We start from the raw sequence: 19,130 nt of genomic DNA on the forward strand, positions 1-19,130 counted from the left end.
GGTGGTCAAAAATCTAGCAGGAGGTATGTCCCCATCTTCAAAGCGGAAGGCCTGACACCCCCCGCCCCCAAGGGGAGGCTGTTGCTGCCTTTGGCTGTCAAAAGTCTTGAGTAGCTCCCAGGCCTCTGGCTCTCGGTGGTACCACAGGGAGAGGCCGGGTTTCCTGCTCACTGCTTGGGTGGGAGGTGTCCTCTGCACCTGTCACCAAGTTAGGTAGGCACTTTTGAGTGGCAAATTCCCATATGAACACATCCTCCAAGGGACCTGCATCATCGTCATCATTGTTATTTTAGCTAAGACCTTATGATAAGAAGCAGAGCATGCTCAGATACGTTTCTGTCCATGACTTTAACCTGGAGTGTTCCATGACCTTGAGCCAAAGATGTCGAAAAATGACCCTGCTGATTTCTACCTAGAACAAAATGGAGGCTTTATTTCAGACTTCTGATAAATAAATACAAACCGTGAAAAGAAATGAAGCAATTAAATGTATACAATGGGATCTTACTACTATATCTTAAACCAAAACAAAACAAAACAAAAAAAAAAACACCTGTAAATTGGCATGGCTGGTTTCAACTCCTACAATTTAGCCTTTTTCGGCTCCCATTTTCTGCTCTAAATGGTATTTTGAAAGTTCACATTTAAAGTGGGTTAGCTTCTGAGACTTTTCAGACAATATTTTGGCAATCATTTTTTTTTTTTTTTACTCTAGGCATCTAAGTGAGTTTTAGTGACTCTAAGTCTTTACTTTCTGGGTTTTTTTTTTGTTTTTTTGGCCAGTCCTGGGCCTTGGACTCAGGGCCTGAGCACTGTCCCTGGCTTCCTTTTGCTCAAGGCTAGCACTCTGCCACTTGAGCCACAGCGCCACTTCTGGCCGTTTTCTGTATATGTGGTGCTGGGGAATCGAACCCAGGGCCTCATGTATACGAGGCAAGCTCTCTTGCCACTAGGCCATATCCCCAGCCCCAGTCTTTACTTTCTTATTCCTAGACTGGGCAATGATTACAGCTATTGCTAGCCAATAACCTGTTTCTCCAGTGCAGGCAGAGCCACTTACATACAAAAGCTCAGTGAGGTTTCATCTGCCTCCACCCTGCACGCGTGCCCACGCTTCTAGTTCAGGGAGACTAGACCGAGGGACCTCCAGGGGAGGGGCGTTCCAAGCAGGTGGTCAGTGTGCCCCCTAAAAAGGTTTGAGAGGCAGATACCAGCTCTGCACATTTATGTCCAATTTTAAAAATTTAAATGTGAAGAGCTGCCAAGAAGATAATTCCCAATTCATTGTGAATAGTCCGAGAAAGTAACTGATCCTCACATTGTCTGTGGCAGAACTTTAGTATGATGTAGTATAAACTACACTGCAAGAAGTAAGCAGGAGGGCTGGGGATATGGCCTAGTGGCAAGAGAGCTTGCCTCATATACATGAGGCCCTGGGTTCAATTCCCCAGCACCACATATACAGAAAACGGCCAGAAGTGGCGCTGTGGCTCAAGTGGCAGAGTGCTAGCCTTGAGCAAAAGGAAGCCAGGGACAGTGCTCAGGCCCTGAGTCCAAGGCCCAGGACTGGCCAAAAAAAAAAAAAAAAAAAGAAGTAAGCAGGACTTGTGATAGTGTGTCCTGTCATTTCCATACAGACTTTAAAGGGATTAGGAGTGGCTGGGAAGTTTGGGTTCCTTCATCCTGAATACCTCCCATGGCCAGGGTCCCTTGGAAATGTGACTTTGTAACAGTAGTTGGGAGACCACAACTGGAAGAGCCATGGAATCAGCCAGAGGCAGGGCCCAGATCCTGATTTACAAGGACTGTGAAGTTGAGCATGTTTTCCCTTCCGTGTCTGTTTTCTCTTAGAGGAGAGACTGACACCTACCTACCTTCCAGGTGTGAGAACGAGCGCAGTGTGCCCACGGTAGCTACCTTCCAGGGAGCAGTGTGCATGCGGGTTTCTATCCCGCAAATGATGAGCAAGCAGATGTCACCACCATAGCCCTTTATACTGAATCCAAGGCAATATAGATTTGGAGGAATATGGCTCAGGATATCAAGGCCCAAACCTAAGTGGAAAATCTTGGATTTCCTTGCAACTTAGCATTTGCATGCTGCAAAGCAAGTGGCTGCTTTGGTTGCCTTCTATGGTTAACTTTAAAATGGAGCCTTCAGCTTGTTCCTCCTTCCTTCCCAACCCTGTGTCTTAAGGAACGGAGACGCAAGGACGTCAGGTCCTATGGAGGAATCCATCCTACAGCAGCAGTAGCTGTACCTCAGGGAACAGACTTCAAGCTCAGCCAGTCCATCCTAAACCTAACCTGGGGGGGGGGGGAAGTGATCAGGAACAAAAGGGTCTCCTTCTACTGCCAGCCCACTGCTCAGCCAATCTCTCCGGCGGTCTCTAAGGGCTTCGTTAGAGTGGGGTTCTGGATGGTTCTATCAACCTTTCAGAGGACTCTCCAAAATCTTGTTTAATAATGAAAAATCATGGGAACACATTATAAGCAATTCCAGGGCACAACCAATATCTCACACTGTACTTTATTTTTTCTTCACAAAATTAATTGGACAGACAGGGGAAGTTTAATGGCAATGTGACATTTTCCAACAACACAAACAAAGTGCCATTATGTTTAATGGTTGCTAACTGAAGTCTTACTTTACTTAACTATGTAAAGTATGCTTAGCATATATATGTATATATATGTATATACATATATATTTGTATGTACAGTGTTGTGGCTATCAGCCACTCCTAAAAAAAAAAAAAAGCATCAATCTTAAAAGCAGCCTGTGGAAGGAAAATTTATTAAAATCTCCATGACAAAAGCTTTCAATGCAAAATATTTATTGTATACTTATTTAAAACAAAAACACTTCCAATAACTCCAAACAAAAACAACAGTTGGTTGAAAACTTGATACTACTAGGGAAACAAACAGAAAGAACCTCACAACGACCGTAGGAAAGTCCCCCTTCTCCAAATTTAATCAGCCACCAATCCTTTAAAGGCTACCCTGGAGGGAGAAACTGAATGACAGGAGTGAGCTGGAGGGTCCACTGCAGATTCCCAAAGCGAGACAGGACATGTGCTGTTGTTGCTGGGTAGGGACACTGCTGTTGTGATGGCTAACAGAACCAGCGCTTGATAAGATGGCCTCTCCACCTTCCACAAGTGCTTTTTGTCTTCTGTACTTTTGTTTGGGTACACAAAAGACAATATTAGCTTTGTTATTTTTCTAGGGCAGTCATGATGAATTGGTGTGGTACCATTCAGACTCCGTCTGGTTTTCTTTTTCTTTGTGCCCAGTGAGACACGTATTTCATGGTTGTCCAAAGACGTGGGATGGGATGATTTGTTGGGTAAGGCTAAGGGACTCCTATGCTCATTTACCCAATACCACTTCACAATGCTTAATTTAAAATTTCTTTTGTGTGTGTATAATAAAAATTTAGAAGCAGATGTTCCTACCAACTAGAAGATTGTCATTAAATAGCCTTTTGGTTAAAATGGCAAATTTATTGTTTATACCCATTAAGACATATCCAGCTGAAACACAATATTGCCTGCTCCTACTAAGCTAGACTTTGAACTAGGCCAATAGCTCTGGAATCTCAATGTACCACAGAACTGAAAAATGATTTTCACTTGGTTTAGTGGACTTCCTGAGGATATCATGTTGACCCAATTAAAAGCTCTCATCCCCCAGAGTTCTGGGTTTTCTGAAAACACTACTTGGCCCAATCTTGATTCACTCATTTTCTTCTCCCTCCTACCTTCACAACAAATATCCTTTGTCTCCTAGTAATAATAATTCTAAAAACAATATCCTTGGGAGATCTAAACTGAGTTACAATACAGATCTGATTGGAACATTCATAAGCCTGACAATGCGGAATTGTATTTCTTAAAGTGTGTAACCACATTTGTTTGGGCTGCAACAGATACCACAGAATAAGATCAGAATAGAATTTCCACTGACTCCCTAATTTCCTTAGACTGGTTTGTATTTCAAGCCCTTTCCTATTTTTTTTTGTTTTGTTTTGTTTTCCTGATAGAGTAGGTATACGTTTCTAACTATAAGTGATAAGAAAAAGTATAAAAACAGCTACTGCCTTCAAAGTACAACTGGACTTAGAATTGAAGCTCACATTTATGAATTTAGTTTAATGACAAATATAGATTATTTGCAGTTCTGTCCATTTAATAGGTTCTTATGTGAGAGCTAGAAATGTATTGGGACTGCCCCAATAATGTACATTTAATCCTGATTATTACTATCAGGTTTATAAGGGTTCTTGGATTTCTCAGCACTCCCGGTCCCCGCCGCCCCCACACCAGAGCTAGGTCTTCAGGTGTAAGCAATGGGCATTTACCAGCAAGATAAAAGCCACCTGTGATGGCCATACTTGACCAGGCAAAGACAAGTGACCTGGGCAGACAATGTTAGGTTTTTGAGGCATGTTGTTAATTCTAAATGTTATCTTAATCCAAATATTAAACCTACAAACAAATGTCGGCTCTTGCAAATTCTTTGGGTGTGTGTGTGTTGTGTTGTGTTGTGCAGAACACGCCTCTTTTGGAGTGTCTAGGCAGTGCGGCTTTGGGAGCACAGGGAAGTGCTACAATGCTCTTCTTCTTGAGAGCTCTATTAAGAGCACCGGGTCCCATTTGGGAGGAGCATGTGTATTCTGTTCTCTTCTGACCTTGATCAACACGGAGAAGATTCCAAAGAGGAACTGACAATCAGGTGTGAATTCCTTCTCAACGTGAAATTCTCTGGGATGGTTTGCTGTGGCCTGGTGGCAAAATAATTAAGACAATACCAAAAAGAGAAGGAAAAAAATGGACTCATTGAGACTTATGTGTGTGTGTGTATATATATATATATATATGTATATATATATATACACACACACACATACACACACACATTCATTGCTTCTAACATGTTTAAGAAGAAAAATGCAATGTCTACTCTTAGAGCAAGTGCAGCCACAATACTGTACAGTCATGGGGGTCAGGTGGCTGGGTAGAGTTACCCTTAAAATCAGACAACAAAACTCCAGCCAAAGGAAACCAGCCAGAAGTTAGGCCCCATGACTTTTTTTTTTAATATATATATACATTTTTCAAATACTCTGCAAATCCCAGTTTGAACAATAACAACCAACAACAACAACAACAAAAGACAAAATGAGCTTTATCTTAAAAAAAAAAATAACCCCAAAGTCCGTGTTCTTCATTGTTACTCTAAAAGCAGCTTGGCGGATCTTGCCACTTGCCGTGTACTGCAACCCGACGCCACGAACGTGATCTTTGCAGGATAGCAGCACAAGGTTTGCGATTCTATGCTCATCACGGGGAGCATGTAAACCTTTCAGAAAATAATAATTTGCTTACAAAAATCAGAATCGTTCAAAGGTCTGCTCAACCTGTTCCCTGAGACCTGCCCGAGCTTCTGCTGCTCCACGGTGGGTTTTCGGTTTTCTCAGGGAATCCTTCCAATTCCAGGAAGGCCGCTGGGAATGGCACTATGGAAAGAGGGCTCCAGAGGCATCCAGGCTGACAGTAGCCACGTAAAGCCACTCCTGGCAGGTCCCACCGTGATGGCTGCGGTTTTTTTGTCCTTTGGCTGTTCCCTATCTGGATTTCCAATGGGATGAGCTCCAAGGGTTCAGCCAAACATGCATGTCATCCTAGGAAACACGAGTTCCACGCCGAATTGCCCAGGGACACGTAAACTGTCATGAAACAAGGTCAAAGGAACAACAGATGCATGACAATGAACTCGTGGGCGCAGAAGTGCACACACGGAGGGCAGCCCTGGTTGAAACAGAAGAGCTTCCGTGGGCAGAGACATCGAGGTTGCTCAGGTTGCTGAGACTCAAGGCCTGATCCCACCTTTAACAACATGCTTCTGAAGAATCAACACACAAACATCTCTGATGGAAAATTAACATTTTTTTTCTAACAAATAGGGTAGAGGCTATAACCAAATATACCTAAAAATAAAAAAAAACTGCTGAGATGCATGTATTCTGTGTTTTTTTTTTAAAGCAGCTTTTGAAATATCAACCACAGCCTTAAACATCAAACATAGTACATTCCAAAGTTAATACAGATAAATGGTATATAATGTGATAATGCCACAAAGTTCTTCCACAAATGTCTCCAGGCTGGTTCTAAACTTCAATTTTTTTTTCTAGTTCATTAGCCAGAGATTGCTACTTCTCTAGAACTTTCCACCATTATTATTATTACCTTTTTTTTCCTTAATGCCCCAGGATGAACATCTAACCCCCACGTTCCATACCTGGGGACTTTTGTTTCCCCCCCACCCCTTCCTCTATCAGCTTCTCAAATAAAACCAACTACAACGACAAGACAATGTTTCCCATGTAATTCCATAGACCTAAGTCACTTAATCCATGACACCTCATTTCAACGCTCCCTTTAGGATACCTGACCAACCCCCCCCCCCAAGGTCATCTAAGGCCTTTTCCCAGAAGCCACCGAGAGAGACCAAGGGCCACCAACAGGCATGCGCAGAGGCCTACGGGGCCCTGGCCATTTCCTTCCCTTACGCCTCATGCGGGCAGCAGCTTCTGGGTCTTCACCACGTCCCTCCGCTGGGCAAGGCAAGGTACGGAGCCAGCTTTCCTCCCTCCAGTGACGCGTGTCTTCAGAAGACGTGTGTTCCAGGCAAGCACACTTCCTGTGGGAGCAGGCTCACCTGGGGCGGGGGGGGGGGGGGGCACCGCAGGTGACAGGGCCCCGTGTCCCTATTGCTCTCGCTGGACAGTGGAAGTCTGACCTGGGCTCAGCTTCCAGCCATGTGGAGACCACACTGCTGGGTTTCACCTCTCCCCACAGGCCAGCGAGTACCAGGCTCCCAGCCAGGCCCGGCCCAGCCCTGCCGCCTGGTTCTGCACATGTGAGTCTCCTTCAAAGCAGGCACTTGTGGCCACCCGATGCTCTGGGTGACTCCAGTCTTCCTGATGGCGAAGAAGTCCCCAGAACACCCCACTTCCTCCAACCCAGAGGCTTCTGTTTCCTACTCGGACAGAGCAAGTATTGGAGGGGACAAGGGGACATATACAAAATAGAGGGCTATACACAATCAGGGGTTAAGGTACTGGATGATAGCGTATATAAACTGCTCAAATGCTTCTGGGCACAATTGGTAGCTTAAAAAAATACTTTCCTATGGTTTAAGGGCCTTTTTTTCCCCCCCTTCGCTGCCCTTCGGTTGGGAAGTCTCAGCGGGTACCACGTCCATCCGAAGTCCCCGGGGCGAGTCCGTTCATGGGGTGGGTAAGTACCGTGTGCAGCGTACAGTGCTCATTCTTCAGGGAAGAATGGCCGCCCCTCTGAGAACCCTTCCTGGCCCACCTCAGCGAAGGCCAACCAGGAGAACACCGTCTCCCCCACGGCCTCGCCTCTCCCCATTCTGGAGGAGCCGGGGCTGGGCTTCTTCGCAGTCAAGGCCTCCCCGTCCATGGCTCTGCTCTTGGGATGCGCGTGGGGACGGTGAGCAGGTGCATGGGCGCTCGGGGACGCCGGGCCCGCACCCGGTGGTGGCACCTGGATGGGGCTTCCAAGAGAATGGGAGTTTCAATGGGATTGTTTTAAATAAATAAACCTTTTTTTTTCTTCTTCGTCATGTAAAAAATAAATGTTATTTCCCTTTGGCAGTAAATAGCTGATTCAACGTGTTGCCTGAAAAGCTGTGTGTGTGTGTGTGTGTGTGTGTGTGTGTGTGTGTGTGTTGTTTTCTTTTTAAGGAGACCACAACTTCATTTCACGATACGTCACGGACAGTGCATATTCTTTCTACTGCTTTTGTGTGAACCTTTTGCATATGGGTTTGGGGAAGGCCCGGGAGACTTCACTTGTGCCCCAAGTAGGCACCCAGGGTGATGCAGGCTCCCACCAAGGCCAGGCTGAGCAGCGTCTTCAGAGACAGCCAGGAGAAGTCAAACAGAGGTCGCATGCTGGGGCCGTACAGCTCCACAAAGGCGTCCTGCAGGGGGAGAGAACAAGGAGGAGGGTCACAGAGGAGGTGGAGCTGGACGCGGCCCTGGCCGGCGGCCTGGGCAGGCTCAGCCACGAGACCGAGGGAAGGAAGCAGGCTCTTGGAGACAATGATTCAGGGTTCACTGTTTGCACCCATGTGGGGGCTAGTCACTGGAAAGCCATTTCCAGGCCAGGCACTTTAGAGATAAGGCAGTATATAAAACAGCCTAAAATCTAGTATAGGTGGACAGAGTCCCACGAAAACGAGCACCAGGAGTAGGGGATCGGAGAAGTAAGTGCTCAGAAGCAAAGTGTAAAACCGCAAAGGCAACTGGGGGGGAAAAATGGACATTTTGCAATGTTACCTAGCCTGGTCACTCATTAAAAATAGTAAACCATAGCGAAGACAGCGACGACCCTCCTTCTTTATTGAGCGCTTGCTGCATGCCAGACACAACCCCGAGAGGCCTAACGCACTGTTTTACTTGTCCTGCACAGGACTAATTGTACAAAGTCATTGAACTCGCTGTTGTTTGGAATATATACACGAAGAAGCAAATCTCCTTGCTTGGTGTAAAAGGCCTTGACCATCACAGCAGCTGGGAAGGAGTGAGGAGAGATTAGCCAAAGGCTTCAGGATTGCAAGGCTCCGCTCGGATGAACAGTCAGCTGAGTTCACTGCTAGGAAACATTGCACTTCATGTAGAAACAAGAGCTTGGTCTGGAGCCATGACTCGAGTGGTAGAGAGCCTGCCTACCATATGTAGGCCTCTGAGTTCAAACCCTAGCATTGTCCAAACAAACAAACAAACAGGTACGAATTTCTGCAGAAAGCACGCCTCAGGGCACTGCCTTCGTGCTGCGGGGAGCGGGTTGTTTGCGATGGTCAGTGTTTCTGTCCATCTGGGCTTGTATTAGGGGGAGCAGCCGTGTCTTTATCACTGGCCTGGCGTGGATATACGGTATCAGATTAGCAATGTTTGTTAATGCTTTTTGAATTCAGTCACTGGTTTGAATTGGGTCCAACACTTCACCTGAATGCCTATTAACCGATCTGAAATGGTTCTTTCTACAGCCCTTGGGACTCTAGAAGTGGGCTTAAAGTGAGGTTTAGGCATTGCTGGGGCAACTTCACACATTCAGTAATAACTTTTCATGAGTGTATAGTACATGTATATGTTTATAGATATTTATACTTTAACAAATGTCTTGTTTAGGGTGTTTCAAGCTTAGCAATTATACATGCTACTAGGATACTTCTTTATATATATAAATCGTTGGCTTGTTTGTTGATTTTGGAAATAAACTCCTGGAACTCAGTTGACCGTTAATTGACATCGCATCCCATAATCAGAAAGGGGGCTTGTGCCGAGCCAGTCACTCTCTCGTGGCCTCCCTGGGGCTGACACCAGCTTGTACAACGAGAGCAGGACTCTTCAGCAGCAAGTTTTCACAGAAGGTTATCTTGTTTCCTAGGGATATTTGACAATGTGCAGAAACACTGGTCCTTATGACCTGACCCTGGCGGGGGGGGGGGGTGGATGCTACCTGCATCTATCTAGTAGAGGCCAGAGATGCTGATCAACATCCTACAATGCACAAGGAATCTTCCAGTCCTTCACACTCTGAGGGTCATGGCTGAGCAGTCCTGGGGGTAAAAGAGACCCCAATGTGGACCACAGAAGAACCAATGATTTGCTCTGTGTGTCAGCAGTCTGCTCCTATCAACACTGGGCTGATGTATTGGCCCAGAGGAGCGACTGGTCACCAAGTGGGCGCTGGGTCTAGATAAACTTGTACCAGAAGAGGGCGCAAAGGATTTCCTTCTTCTTCTTCTTCTTCACATAACTTGTCAAAAGCACCTAGTGGCTCACGCCTGTCATCCTAGCTACTCAGGAGGCTGAGATCTGAGGATCAGGGTTCCAAAGCCAGCCGGGGCAGGAAAGTCGGTGAGGTTCCTACCTCCAATGGACCGCCTAAACATGGCAAGAGGAGCTGAGGCTCAAGTGGTGGAGCACTAGCCTTGAGCTTTGCCTAGGATCTGCGTTCAAGCCCAGCACTGGGGGTGGGGGTGGGGGTGGGGAGGGAATGAATGAAAATTCAAACACTGAGTTCTAGAAAACCCAGCCCATGAACATGAATGGAATACGCGCTTAGTGCTCTTCGGGCAGGGCTGAGGTCCATCCTGACTCGGCGTCCATCTGTCTCTACCACGAGGAGGCACCCCGGCAGCTTGGAGGAGAGGCTGCCTCCTGCGTCCGTCACCCAGACACAACTGCAGACATGGGGGGGGGGGTCCTCTGCTTGTGCAGGGAGAGGCGGACACAGGCATCTGCGGGGGGGGGGGGGGGGTCCTCTCCCAAAGGAGCTTACTGGGGCACAAATCTAAAATGAATGAAGTTCCAGACCATCTTGGGCTGACCGTCCTGGTCGTGGAGCCGCTGTGGGAAGTAGAAGGGGGGCAGGGAGAGGCTCCCGCTTCGCCTGACCGAGGGTTACAGCATGGAGGGGGACGAAAGACAATCTCCCCAAACATCCCTGCCGCTGCGGAGCCGGAGAGGTCCCTCTTGCTGCCTCAGTCCCGTACACTGACTACAGCGCTTCTAGCAGCTTCCACGAGCCACTTCCCATGAGCACTATGAAGAAAAATAGCACGAGCCTCTCTTGACCCCCAAAGTGGGCACCAGGTGCTTCTGCACCCCAAGGGGTGAAGAAGGGCACAGAGGGAGTTGATGAGTTTACAGCCGTGAGCAAAGTCCTCAGACCCAGCTACGGGTGCCTTACTTTACTTCTCCCATAAAGTCAGGGGTGGCAAACATCTCAAGCCATCTGTTTCAGCCTGGTCCAGAAGAGGAATGAATGAGGTCCTCACGGCTTGCTGCCCACCCCCCCTCCCGCCTGTCCTGGCCCAGACACACCTGTTCCCCTGCCTTTCCCTTCACAAGGCTCCGCCTGGGCTGTCCACCGGAAAAAGTGACTCCTCAGTCCCCGCAGAGGACAGTGCGGGGGGGGGGGGGGAAGGGACGGTCCCCATGGAAATGAGACTTCCAGGGTACATGTTCCCTGTCCCAGTTGAAGACAGGAAGTGACCGGAAAATGTCCCTGAGGGCTGGATGAATTAGTCAGGTTGTGGGCAGGGGAGGCGCTGAGTCACTGAGCCGCTGGAGATGGATTCTCGTCCCCACGCTCTGCGTTTCTGGGATCCAAAAGTGCAAAGAACGCCCCGTGCATTCAGAACTAGACATCTGAATAACCTCTTCTTCCACAGGGAATCTTCTTGCTTTTTCAAACATCCTGATTAGGGCGATTTCCGAAGTCTGTTTGAACAGCCTGTCACTATTTGTTTAAATTTGAAAGCTGTTTTAAATAAACACTTGCTCATTTTATGTATTAAAAGCAACGACGAGGGAGAAAGCAAACCTGGGCCTTCGTCACATGACCCTGACAAAAACCTCTGGCTGCATATGCAGCCGCTCCTTCGGCGGGGATGCGCCAGGCTCGGGGGTGGGGGGGTCCCCCCACCTCTGCGAGCCCCCACGCCAGCGGGAAGCAGGCTGGGCCCGGCTCTGCTGCACAGCGACACATGCGGAGGCATGGCACATTCTGAGGTCACCGATTGTCTCAGACTGTGGGTGGCCTCACAAAGCAAACTGGCAACCCCGGGTCCTCAGGGTGAAGTTGGAGGAAGTCAGAGAGGCTCTGCCATGAGCACCCAGAGCCAAGACTCTGGCAGCTTGGCAAGGGTCCGCATCTCTCCCGCATTACAGTGATGGAGGGATGGAGCGATCACGGGGCCACGGACACCCTCCCTGGGTCTTCCCCCGCGTCTCTCAGACCTCCCTGGGGGTCTTTTCTCCACTCAGAACCCTTCAAGACAGGCATTGATTCAAACTAATTTGATTCCAAGGGAAACAACACTCTAAAACCCAAACTGATGCAATAGAAAAAAAACCCAAAAAAAACAAAAGAGAGACTCTTAGGTCCTGAGAAGAAGGAGGTAGGTGTTTCAGAATGCTTTCGGGCAGTGTCCCACATAAAGGCAAAAGGAGAGATCTTTTCTGTTTGTTAATGTCTCACCCAAAGCCTTCTAATTATTATTCCTCTCCTTCGTAATTTATTCACGTTGGAAAAAAATAATCGAATGCACGCATTATATACGGTATCAAGAACTTGGAAGCAAGTGTCTGAAAACACGATCAGCCTACCCGTACAATACAATGCTAATACTCTTCGTGAATCCAATGCATAGTAATCACAATGTAAATAAATACTCTCCTCAACTTCATTCCATCCAAAGTGAGCCTCAGCTAGATGTCCGGATTTCACGGGAGAAAATAACTAAGCACTGATACTACTCTAAATTCATGGTTCCCAGACCACGCAGCAATTCCTTGCCCTTTACCAGATCATTTACATCTCTTGATTGTTCTAAACAGTCACTCTTTTTCCTTACACTTCTTTTTTTGGCCAGTCCTGGGCCTTGGACTCAGGGCCTGAGCACTTGTCCCTGGCTTCTTTCCGCTCAAGGCTAGCACTCTGCCACCTGAGCCACAGCGCCCCTTCTGGCCGTTTTCCATATATGTGGTGCTGGGGAATCGAACCGAGAGCTTCATGTGCAGGAGGCAAGCACTCTTGCCACTAGGCCATATTCCCAGCCCTCCTTACACTTCTCTTTTAGCAGCTAATGGCACCCTCTACCCCTCTGAGAAAATTGAGGCCAGTAAGCATGACCATTCAATGATCATCAACTCCCCTATCCTCCTCTGCTCCTCTCCACCCTTCACCCTGATTCCACTATCTTCCATTACTTCTGGAACCTTCTTCCACAAACTGTCCCTACCACCCACTACAATTTTGCGCCATCTTTTCTTCTGTTTCTTTGTCATGACATGTAAATATTCAGATTCCTGTCAAATGTTTGCTCTGATGTGTGGTGATCTACCCTAACCATCTGCTCTCTCTTTGGCAATATTCTTTCCTCACTTTATCTTAAATACTATTCCCATCATGGCTGCTGGAGTCTTTATGGCCTGCCCTACTCTCAATCTAGCCACCAGATTCCTGTTCTAGTTACTAAGATGACTCACAGAAGGCACAATCAACCTGCCTCAACCACCAAGGCCAGAATCACGCCCTCTCCCAAGCCTGCCTCTCTTCCTGACTTCATGGTGTTCTTTCCACTGAGTAAAGCTACACCCTGAGACCATCCTCCATGTTTCTCCTTCCCCTCCCAGACATCCAGTCATCAGTAACTCCCACTGTCCAGGCTGAGCTCCTCTGAAGCATACCTTAAATCGAAGATGAGGTAGAAGTGGTTCATTTGGGAGATCACGTCACAACACTTTCCGGGGGCAGTGGAGGAGAGGCAAGACAGAAAAGGAAGCAGCCATGGTCATTGTGGTACACGGAGACTGGAAGACTGTGCCTTCCCATGCTTGTTTTCCCACCCAGTTATGAGCACTGGGGACGTAAGATCTCTTCAGATTTATCTCTGGGGGCTGGGGATATGGCCTAGTGGCAAGAGTGCTTGCCTTGTATACATGAGGCCCTGGGTTCAATTCCCCAGCACCACATATGCAGAAAACGGCCAGAAGTGGCGCTGTGGCTCAAGTGGCAGAGTGCTAGCCTTGAGCAAAAAAAAAAGAAGCCAGGGACAGTGCTCAGGCCCTGAGTCCAAGCCCCAGGACTGGCCAAAAAAAAAAAAACAAAAAAAAACCAGATTTATCTCTGGATTCCTGGAGCAAGTGTCTGTCATGTGTTACTTTGGTAATTGGTAAATGTGTATGTATGTGTGTACATATATATGTATATATATATATGTTCATATATATACACATATATGATAATCACACATGTAATATATAATACAATCCATGTGTATATGGAGCTGAAATAAACTGATTTTTTTCTGATACAGGATAGGGCTTTCACACATAATCTAATGGATGACAGGTTGTTTTTTTTTTTTAAATAGGGGGAACAGAGAAATACCAAATCAATGGCCAACCTAAACAAAATCCAGCGTCTCTTTTTCGTAGCAGCGTCAAGTGCCCTCATCATTCATTTACGGGCAACGAGTCTCACAGTCAGCCTCTGTGCCTTTCTGGTTCCAAAACACTGTGCAACCTGTCCACAACTGAAAATCCGCACCACAGGGATAGACGGAGTAGCATCACTCAAATGCCCTTGCCTTCCTCCTCCCCACCCACCCCCCCAATTCCTCCATCAGGGAGATGGGCACTGGGTTTAATACACCAGGAAGACAAACCTTGAAGCCTGTTGCTTCGCGGTAAAAGCTCAATCATCGGAAGGGAGAGCACTCTGCCTGTTATACAAGACAGGGGACATGACCAAAGGGAAGGGCTGTTCATGAGCAAGATCCACAGCGGGTCCTGGCCATCCCTACGTACCAAAAAAAAAATGGGGGTGGGGGTGTGTTCTGACATTGTGGGTTCTGCTGAGCGGATATAAGCCTCATTCCTAACATCATCTCCTGCTGACAGGCAGGAGCGAGGATCCTAGGAGAAGGGGAAGGAAAGCAAGGCGGTGGAGGGGAGGGGAGAGCCGGGCACACACCGCAGCACAGCAGCTCCATAGGGACCAGGGAGCGGTAGGGTGGTTCTCTTGGCACAGGTGTGGCTCTGAGCAGAAAGGGAAGTGGAGCACACGCGAGGAAGTGAGGGCTTTTTTTATTTTCTACCTGAATAAAGCAGCTGGTGAGGAAGTGACTCCATTTCCCCCCTGCTCATTGGCTGGGCAGGATTTCCTCTGCTGAATGGGCCTGGAGGGTTCTGCCTGCAGAACCGGCTGCTGTGGCAGACCTAGGCTTGCTTCCCCCCCCCACCCCCGGGACTCTTCCTCCGGTCCCTTCCCTTTGCTCTGAAAATACTGACTCCAGGTTTGAAAGGGAAGGAAGAGAAAGAAAAAAAAAATAGCCCTTGAGCCTCTCACTGAAGGCCACACAGCTGCCTGGCTCAGAGAGACAATGCTGAGGCTGAGAAGCACTGCTCTCTTTCCTCCTACTGAATCCGGGCTGACCCTGGAGGAACTCTGGGCCCAGGGAGACGTTCTTGGAACCAACGGCAGGATATATATACAATGCAATCTCATCTAAGCACGGTTGCGATGTAACTAGAAACCCCGCTAGACAAAAGGCAAGAGGATGAAAAACAGGAACAAAACAAAAACAAACCTTGCCGCCCTGGCCCTGCCCTGCCTACCACACAGTTGGTTGTGGGCAGTGTTGGTATATTTTGTTATGCAAATTGAGCTGAAGATGCAAATAAGGCAGTGGTTGAGCTTGGACAAGTCCAAAAGGCTGCTTTCTTTCTTGAGCAGGGCACAGTTTGAAAACCATGTGCCAAAGTATCTTTGATGCTCTGGAGAATCTTCAGCCACAAGGCTGCTTGGCTGTGCCCGGCCACTAGCGGAGACCTGAGGTTTAGAGTCAGCCAGGACAGGGTCTCATAGGATCCTTTGGCCTATTCACCCTGCAGAGCGATAGAGTGATGCTATCTACCGGAAAGCAGAGACACAAACCCCACCCAACCTATCAGCTATGCAAATACTGCAAGGTGTGTGTGGGTGTGGGGGGAGGGTTAGCCAGCCACCTGCAGGTCCATCGTTCGTCCATTGAAGAGTGATTAGTCCAGCACTTCAAAAGGCAAACAAAGACATGGACAAAAAGAGGCTTTCACTAAGAAAGGTACTCAAATGTGTTGACACTTTTGGGGGGGTAATAAATCATAACAGAAGCGACTGTAGGCCTTTTCTCTAGCAGACTTGGAAGCCTCATCCTCAGTTTGCTTAGCTATTTAGTCACCGAACCTATTTTTGCAAGATGCTGGGGACTCCTCAAGATAAATAGGGTACAGATCTTCTTGTCCTATCCTAATTGCTTTGGAATATAATATTTCACAGTAGGTTTTTCCCATTCATGTTTTTATTTGTGTTTTGATTTACAAAACACTATAGGAATTAGTCATTATATTTTCATACATATAGCTAACAAATTTTTGAGTCATAATTCCCATCACCGATTACTATCCTTTCTTGTTCCTCTTCGTATTTGTGCTGGTTCCTTTCCTTTTCCTAAATAGTTCCCCTCCATACCATTAAAAAAAAACAACCCTAGGTTCTGCATATTAAAGAAAATATGTAGTATTTGCCTGAGCCTGGCTTATTTCAGATGAAAGTGGATCTACAGTTCCATCCATTTTCCTGCAAATGACATAATTTCCTTACCATTGAATAAAACTTCATTGCATGCATATACCACATTTTCTTTATCCTTTACTGTGACAGGATTAATTAACAGATTTAACTGACAGGCAACTGGTGTTATCAGACTGAAGGGTCCTCTAGCTGATCATCACTATCTTTTAGATACAGGATTATATTATCTGCAAATAGGAATGCTTTTTCTTTCATTCCCATCTCGGTCCCTTTTATTTCTTTTTCTTGCCGTATTACTATAGCTAAGAACAAAGGCCCTATTTATAATAAGAATGAAGAGAAACGGACTCCTTGACTCATGGCTGATTTGAAAGGAAAACTATTTTGCTTTTCCCCTAAAATGTTGCATAAAGGTTTGTTATATATATCCTTAATTATGTTGGGGTATGTTTTCTTCTGTTCCTAGTTTCCTTATGGCTTTATCATAAAAGGATGTTGAATTTTGCCAAAGGCCTTTTCTGCATGTATTGAAATGATCAAGGTTATTTTTACCCTTCAATGGATTTATGTGCTGTATAATTCTTACTGACTTACATCTGTTGAGCCTGCTTTGCATGCCTGGAATGAAACCAATTTGATGCTGGTGTATGATCTTTTAAATGTGCTGTTGACTTCAGTTTGCAAGGATCTTATTGAGAATTTTTGTGTCCATGTTCATCAAATAAATATGTCTATAATTTTCTGTTTTGTGTGTGTCCTATTTTGACTTTAGGGTAATACTGAATGAGTTTGGAAACATTTCTCCCTTTTCTATTTTACGAAATAGTCTGAGGAGCATGGGAGTTAGTTGTTTAAAAGTCTGGTAGAGTCAGCAGCAAATTCACCTGGTTCTGGCTTTTCTTTGTTGGAAGGTTCTGTAACTCTTTCAGTCTTGTTGCTCATTACAGGTCTGTGTAGGTTGTTATAGCCTGCTGGTTTATTTTTAGCAGGTCATGTCTAGAAACTTACCCATTTCTTTTAGATTTTTCCATTTCATTAGAATATGTTATAAAAAATATTCCCTAATGATCTCCTGTATTTCTTTGGTATCTGTCATGAACATACTCTTGTTCATCTCTAATTTTGTCTTTTCCCCCCTAGTACTAAGGCTTTAACTCAAGGCCTGGGGACTGTCCCTTCGAATTTTTGCTCAAGGCTACTACTCTACCACCACAGCTCCACTTCCATCTAATTTTATTAATATGGGTTCTCTCTTTTTTTTGTTGTTAATTCAAGGTTTATCTTGCAATTATTTTTTTCAAAGAATCAGATCTTTGCTTCATTTATCTTTATTCTTTTAGTCTCTAGTTCATTAATTTTTGCTCTAATCTATCATTTCTTCATGTCTACTGATTTGGGGTTTGACTTGTTCTTGTTTTTCTAACAGTATGAAGTATATCTTTAGGTCTTTTTGAGACACGTCTGTTTTTTTCTTTTTTTAATATAGTCACTCATAGTTCTAAATTCCTTCTTAGAAATACCTTTGTTGGTAGTTTACCTTTACTGCTATGCTATATTTTCATTTTAATTTGATTCTAGGAATTTTTTTCAGATAATTTTACTCCCTAATTTCTTTAGTGACTTATTGGTAATTCAAAAATGTATCCCCAGGTGTTTGTATATTTTCCCTTGCTACTGAGTTCTAACTTTCCTAACTCCATTACTATCCGATAAGAAATACTGCCACATTTTTGTATTTGTTAAGGTTTGCATTATATCCTAATTTTTAGAGACAGTTTTCTGAGCTGCTGGGAAGAATCTGTTGAGTGGAATATTTTGTGGTTACCAGATAAGCCTGGTTGATCTGTGGTTAGCTTAACTATGAACTTTCTTTTTTCTATTCTTTTTGGTCTGGATGATCTATTGATAAGAATGGAATATTGAAACTGCTCACTATTACTATATCTGGACCTATATACTCCTTATGTCATGTAGTCTCTGTTTAGGAAATTGGGTATACTGATGTTCAGTGCACATAAATTTAAAGTCATTGTATCTTTCTGATGGATTGTTTGCTATTAATATGTAGTGACCTTCTTTATGCTTTCTGAGTCATTCTGGCTTGAATCTACTTTGTCAGATATGAATATGGATATGTTTTCCATCCTTTCATTTTCAGTCCATGTGTGTACTTTTGCTATTGAGATGGAGTTTCTCACAGACAACAAACAGTTGGATCTGGTTTTTAAATCCATTTTTAACCACTCCTCATTTTTCAAGTGGAGACTGAAGACCATTTATATTTAGGGTTATTATTAAGAACATTTGGAGAAGGCATGTAGACTTGCTTTTGCCTATTTCTTGTGTTTATAAATAGAGATTTGGGCATCTCTGCTTATAAAAGGTAGATATCTCTTGTAGTTTTACGGAGGATTTGTTTTAGTAAGTAGCTTTCTCTTCAAGACTCAGTCTCCAGTACCACCGAGAGAGAGGAGAAAAGAATTGATCAGAACAGTAACACCACCAAAAAAATCCTGGGTACACAAATACAACTAAAACCAATTGCTATCCCATGACTAACCATAGAAAAGACAATGACAAAAATAATACAGAACAAAGTATAAAGCTATGAATTAAGATAAAGTAATAGTCATAAATGATTGAAATAAAGGAAGCATGGAAAAAGAAAAGAAAAAAGTAAGTTTAAATAAATAAAAGTAATTAAAATTAGATAAGGCAAAGAAAATGAATTAAAATAGAAGATAGGAAAGAAAAATGAAAGCTGGAAAATACAGTAAGAGGAAAAAAAAACCATGATGACAATGACAAAGCTAGAGATTTTTCTCCCTAGGTCCTTTCATTTGGAACTTGCTGGGAAGGGAGCTGGGGGATTGATTCATCTCTAGGTAGGTTTCTGCTATTCAATCGGGTGCTGTCACAGTGGCTTTAACAGGCAGGAGAGTTTTCC

General features: G+C 45.3%; 1 protein-coding gene across 2 annotated transcripts in view; it reads right to left on the bottom strand.

Annotated features, from left to right (window-relative positions):
• Positions 1–7,541: 7,541 nt before the first annotated feature.
• Positions 7,542–19,130, bottom strand: part of Bcl2 (BCL2 apoptosis regulator) — a 157,954-nt gene continuing 146,365 nt past the window's right edge. The window contains exon 2 of one of the 2 annotated variants that reach the window (XM_048363245.1): positions 7,542–8,015. In XM_048363245.1, the coding sequence (XP_048219202.1) occupies positions 7,881–8,015 (135 nt within the window). In that variant the 3' untranslated portion in view covers positions 7,542–7,880. The remainder of the gene's footprint in view (positions 8,016–19,130) is intronic. The other variant, XR_007213382.1, reaches the window with a different exon arrangement.

This window comes from Perognathus longimembris, chromosome 15 (assembly GCF_023159225.1).
Source record: "Perognathus longimembris pacificus isolate PPM17 chromosome 15, ASM2315922v1, whole genome shotgun sequence".
Taxonomy (NCBI): domain Eukaryota; kingdom Metazoa; phylum Chordata; class Mammalia; order Rodentia; family Heteromyidae; genus Perognathus; species Perognathus longimembris.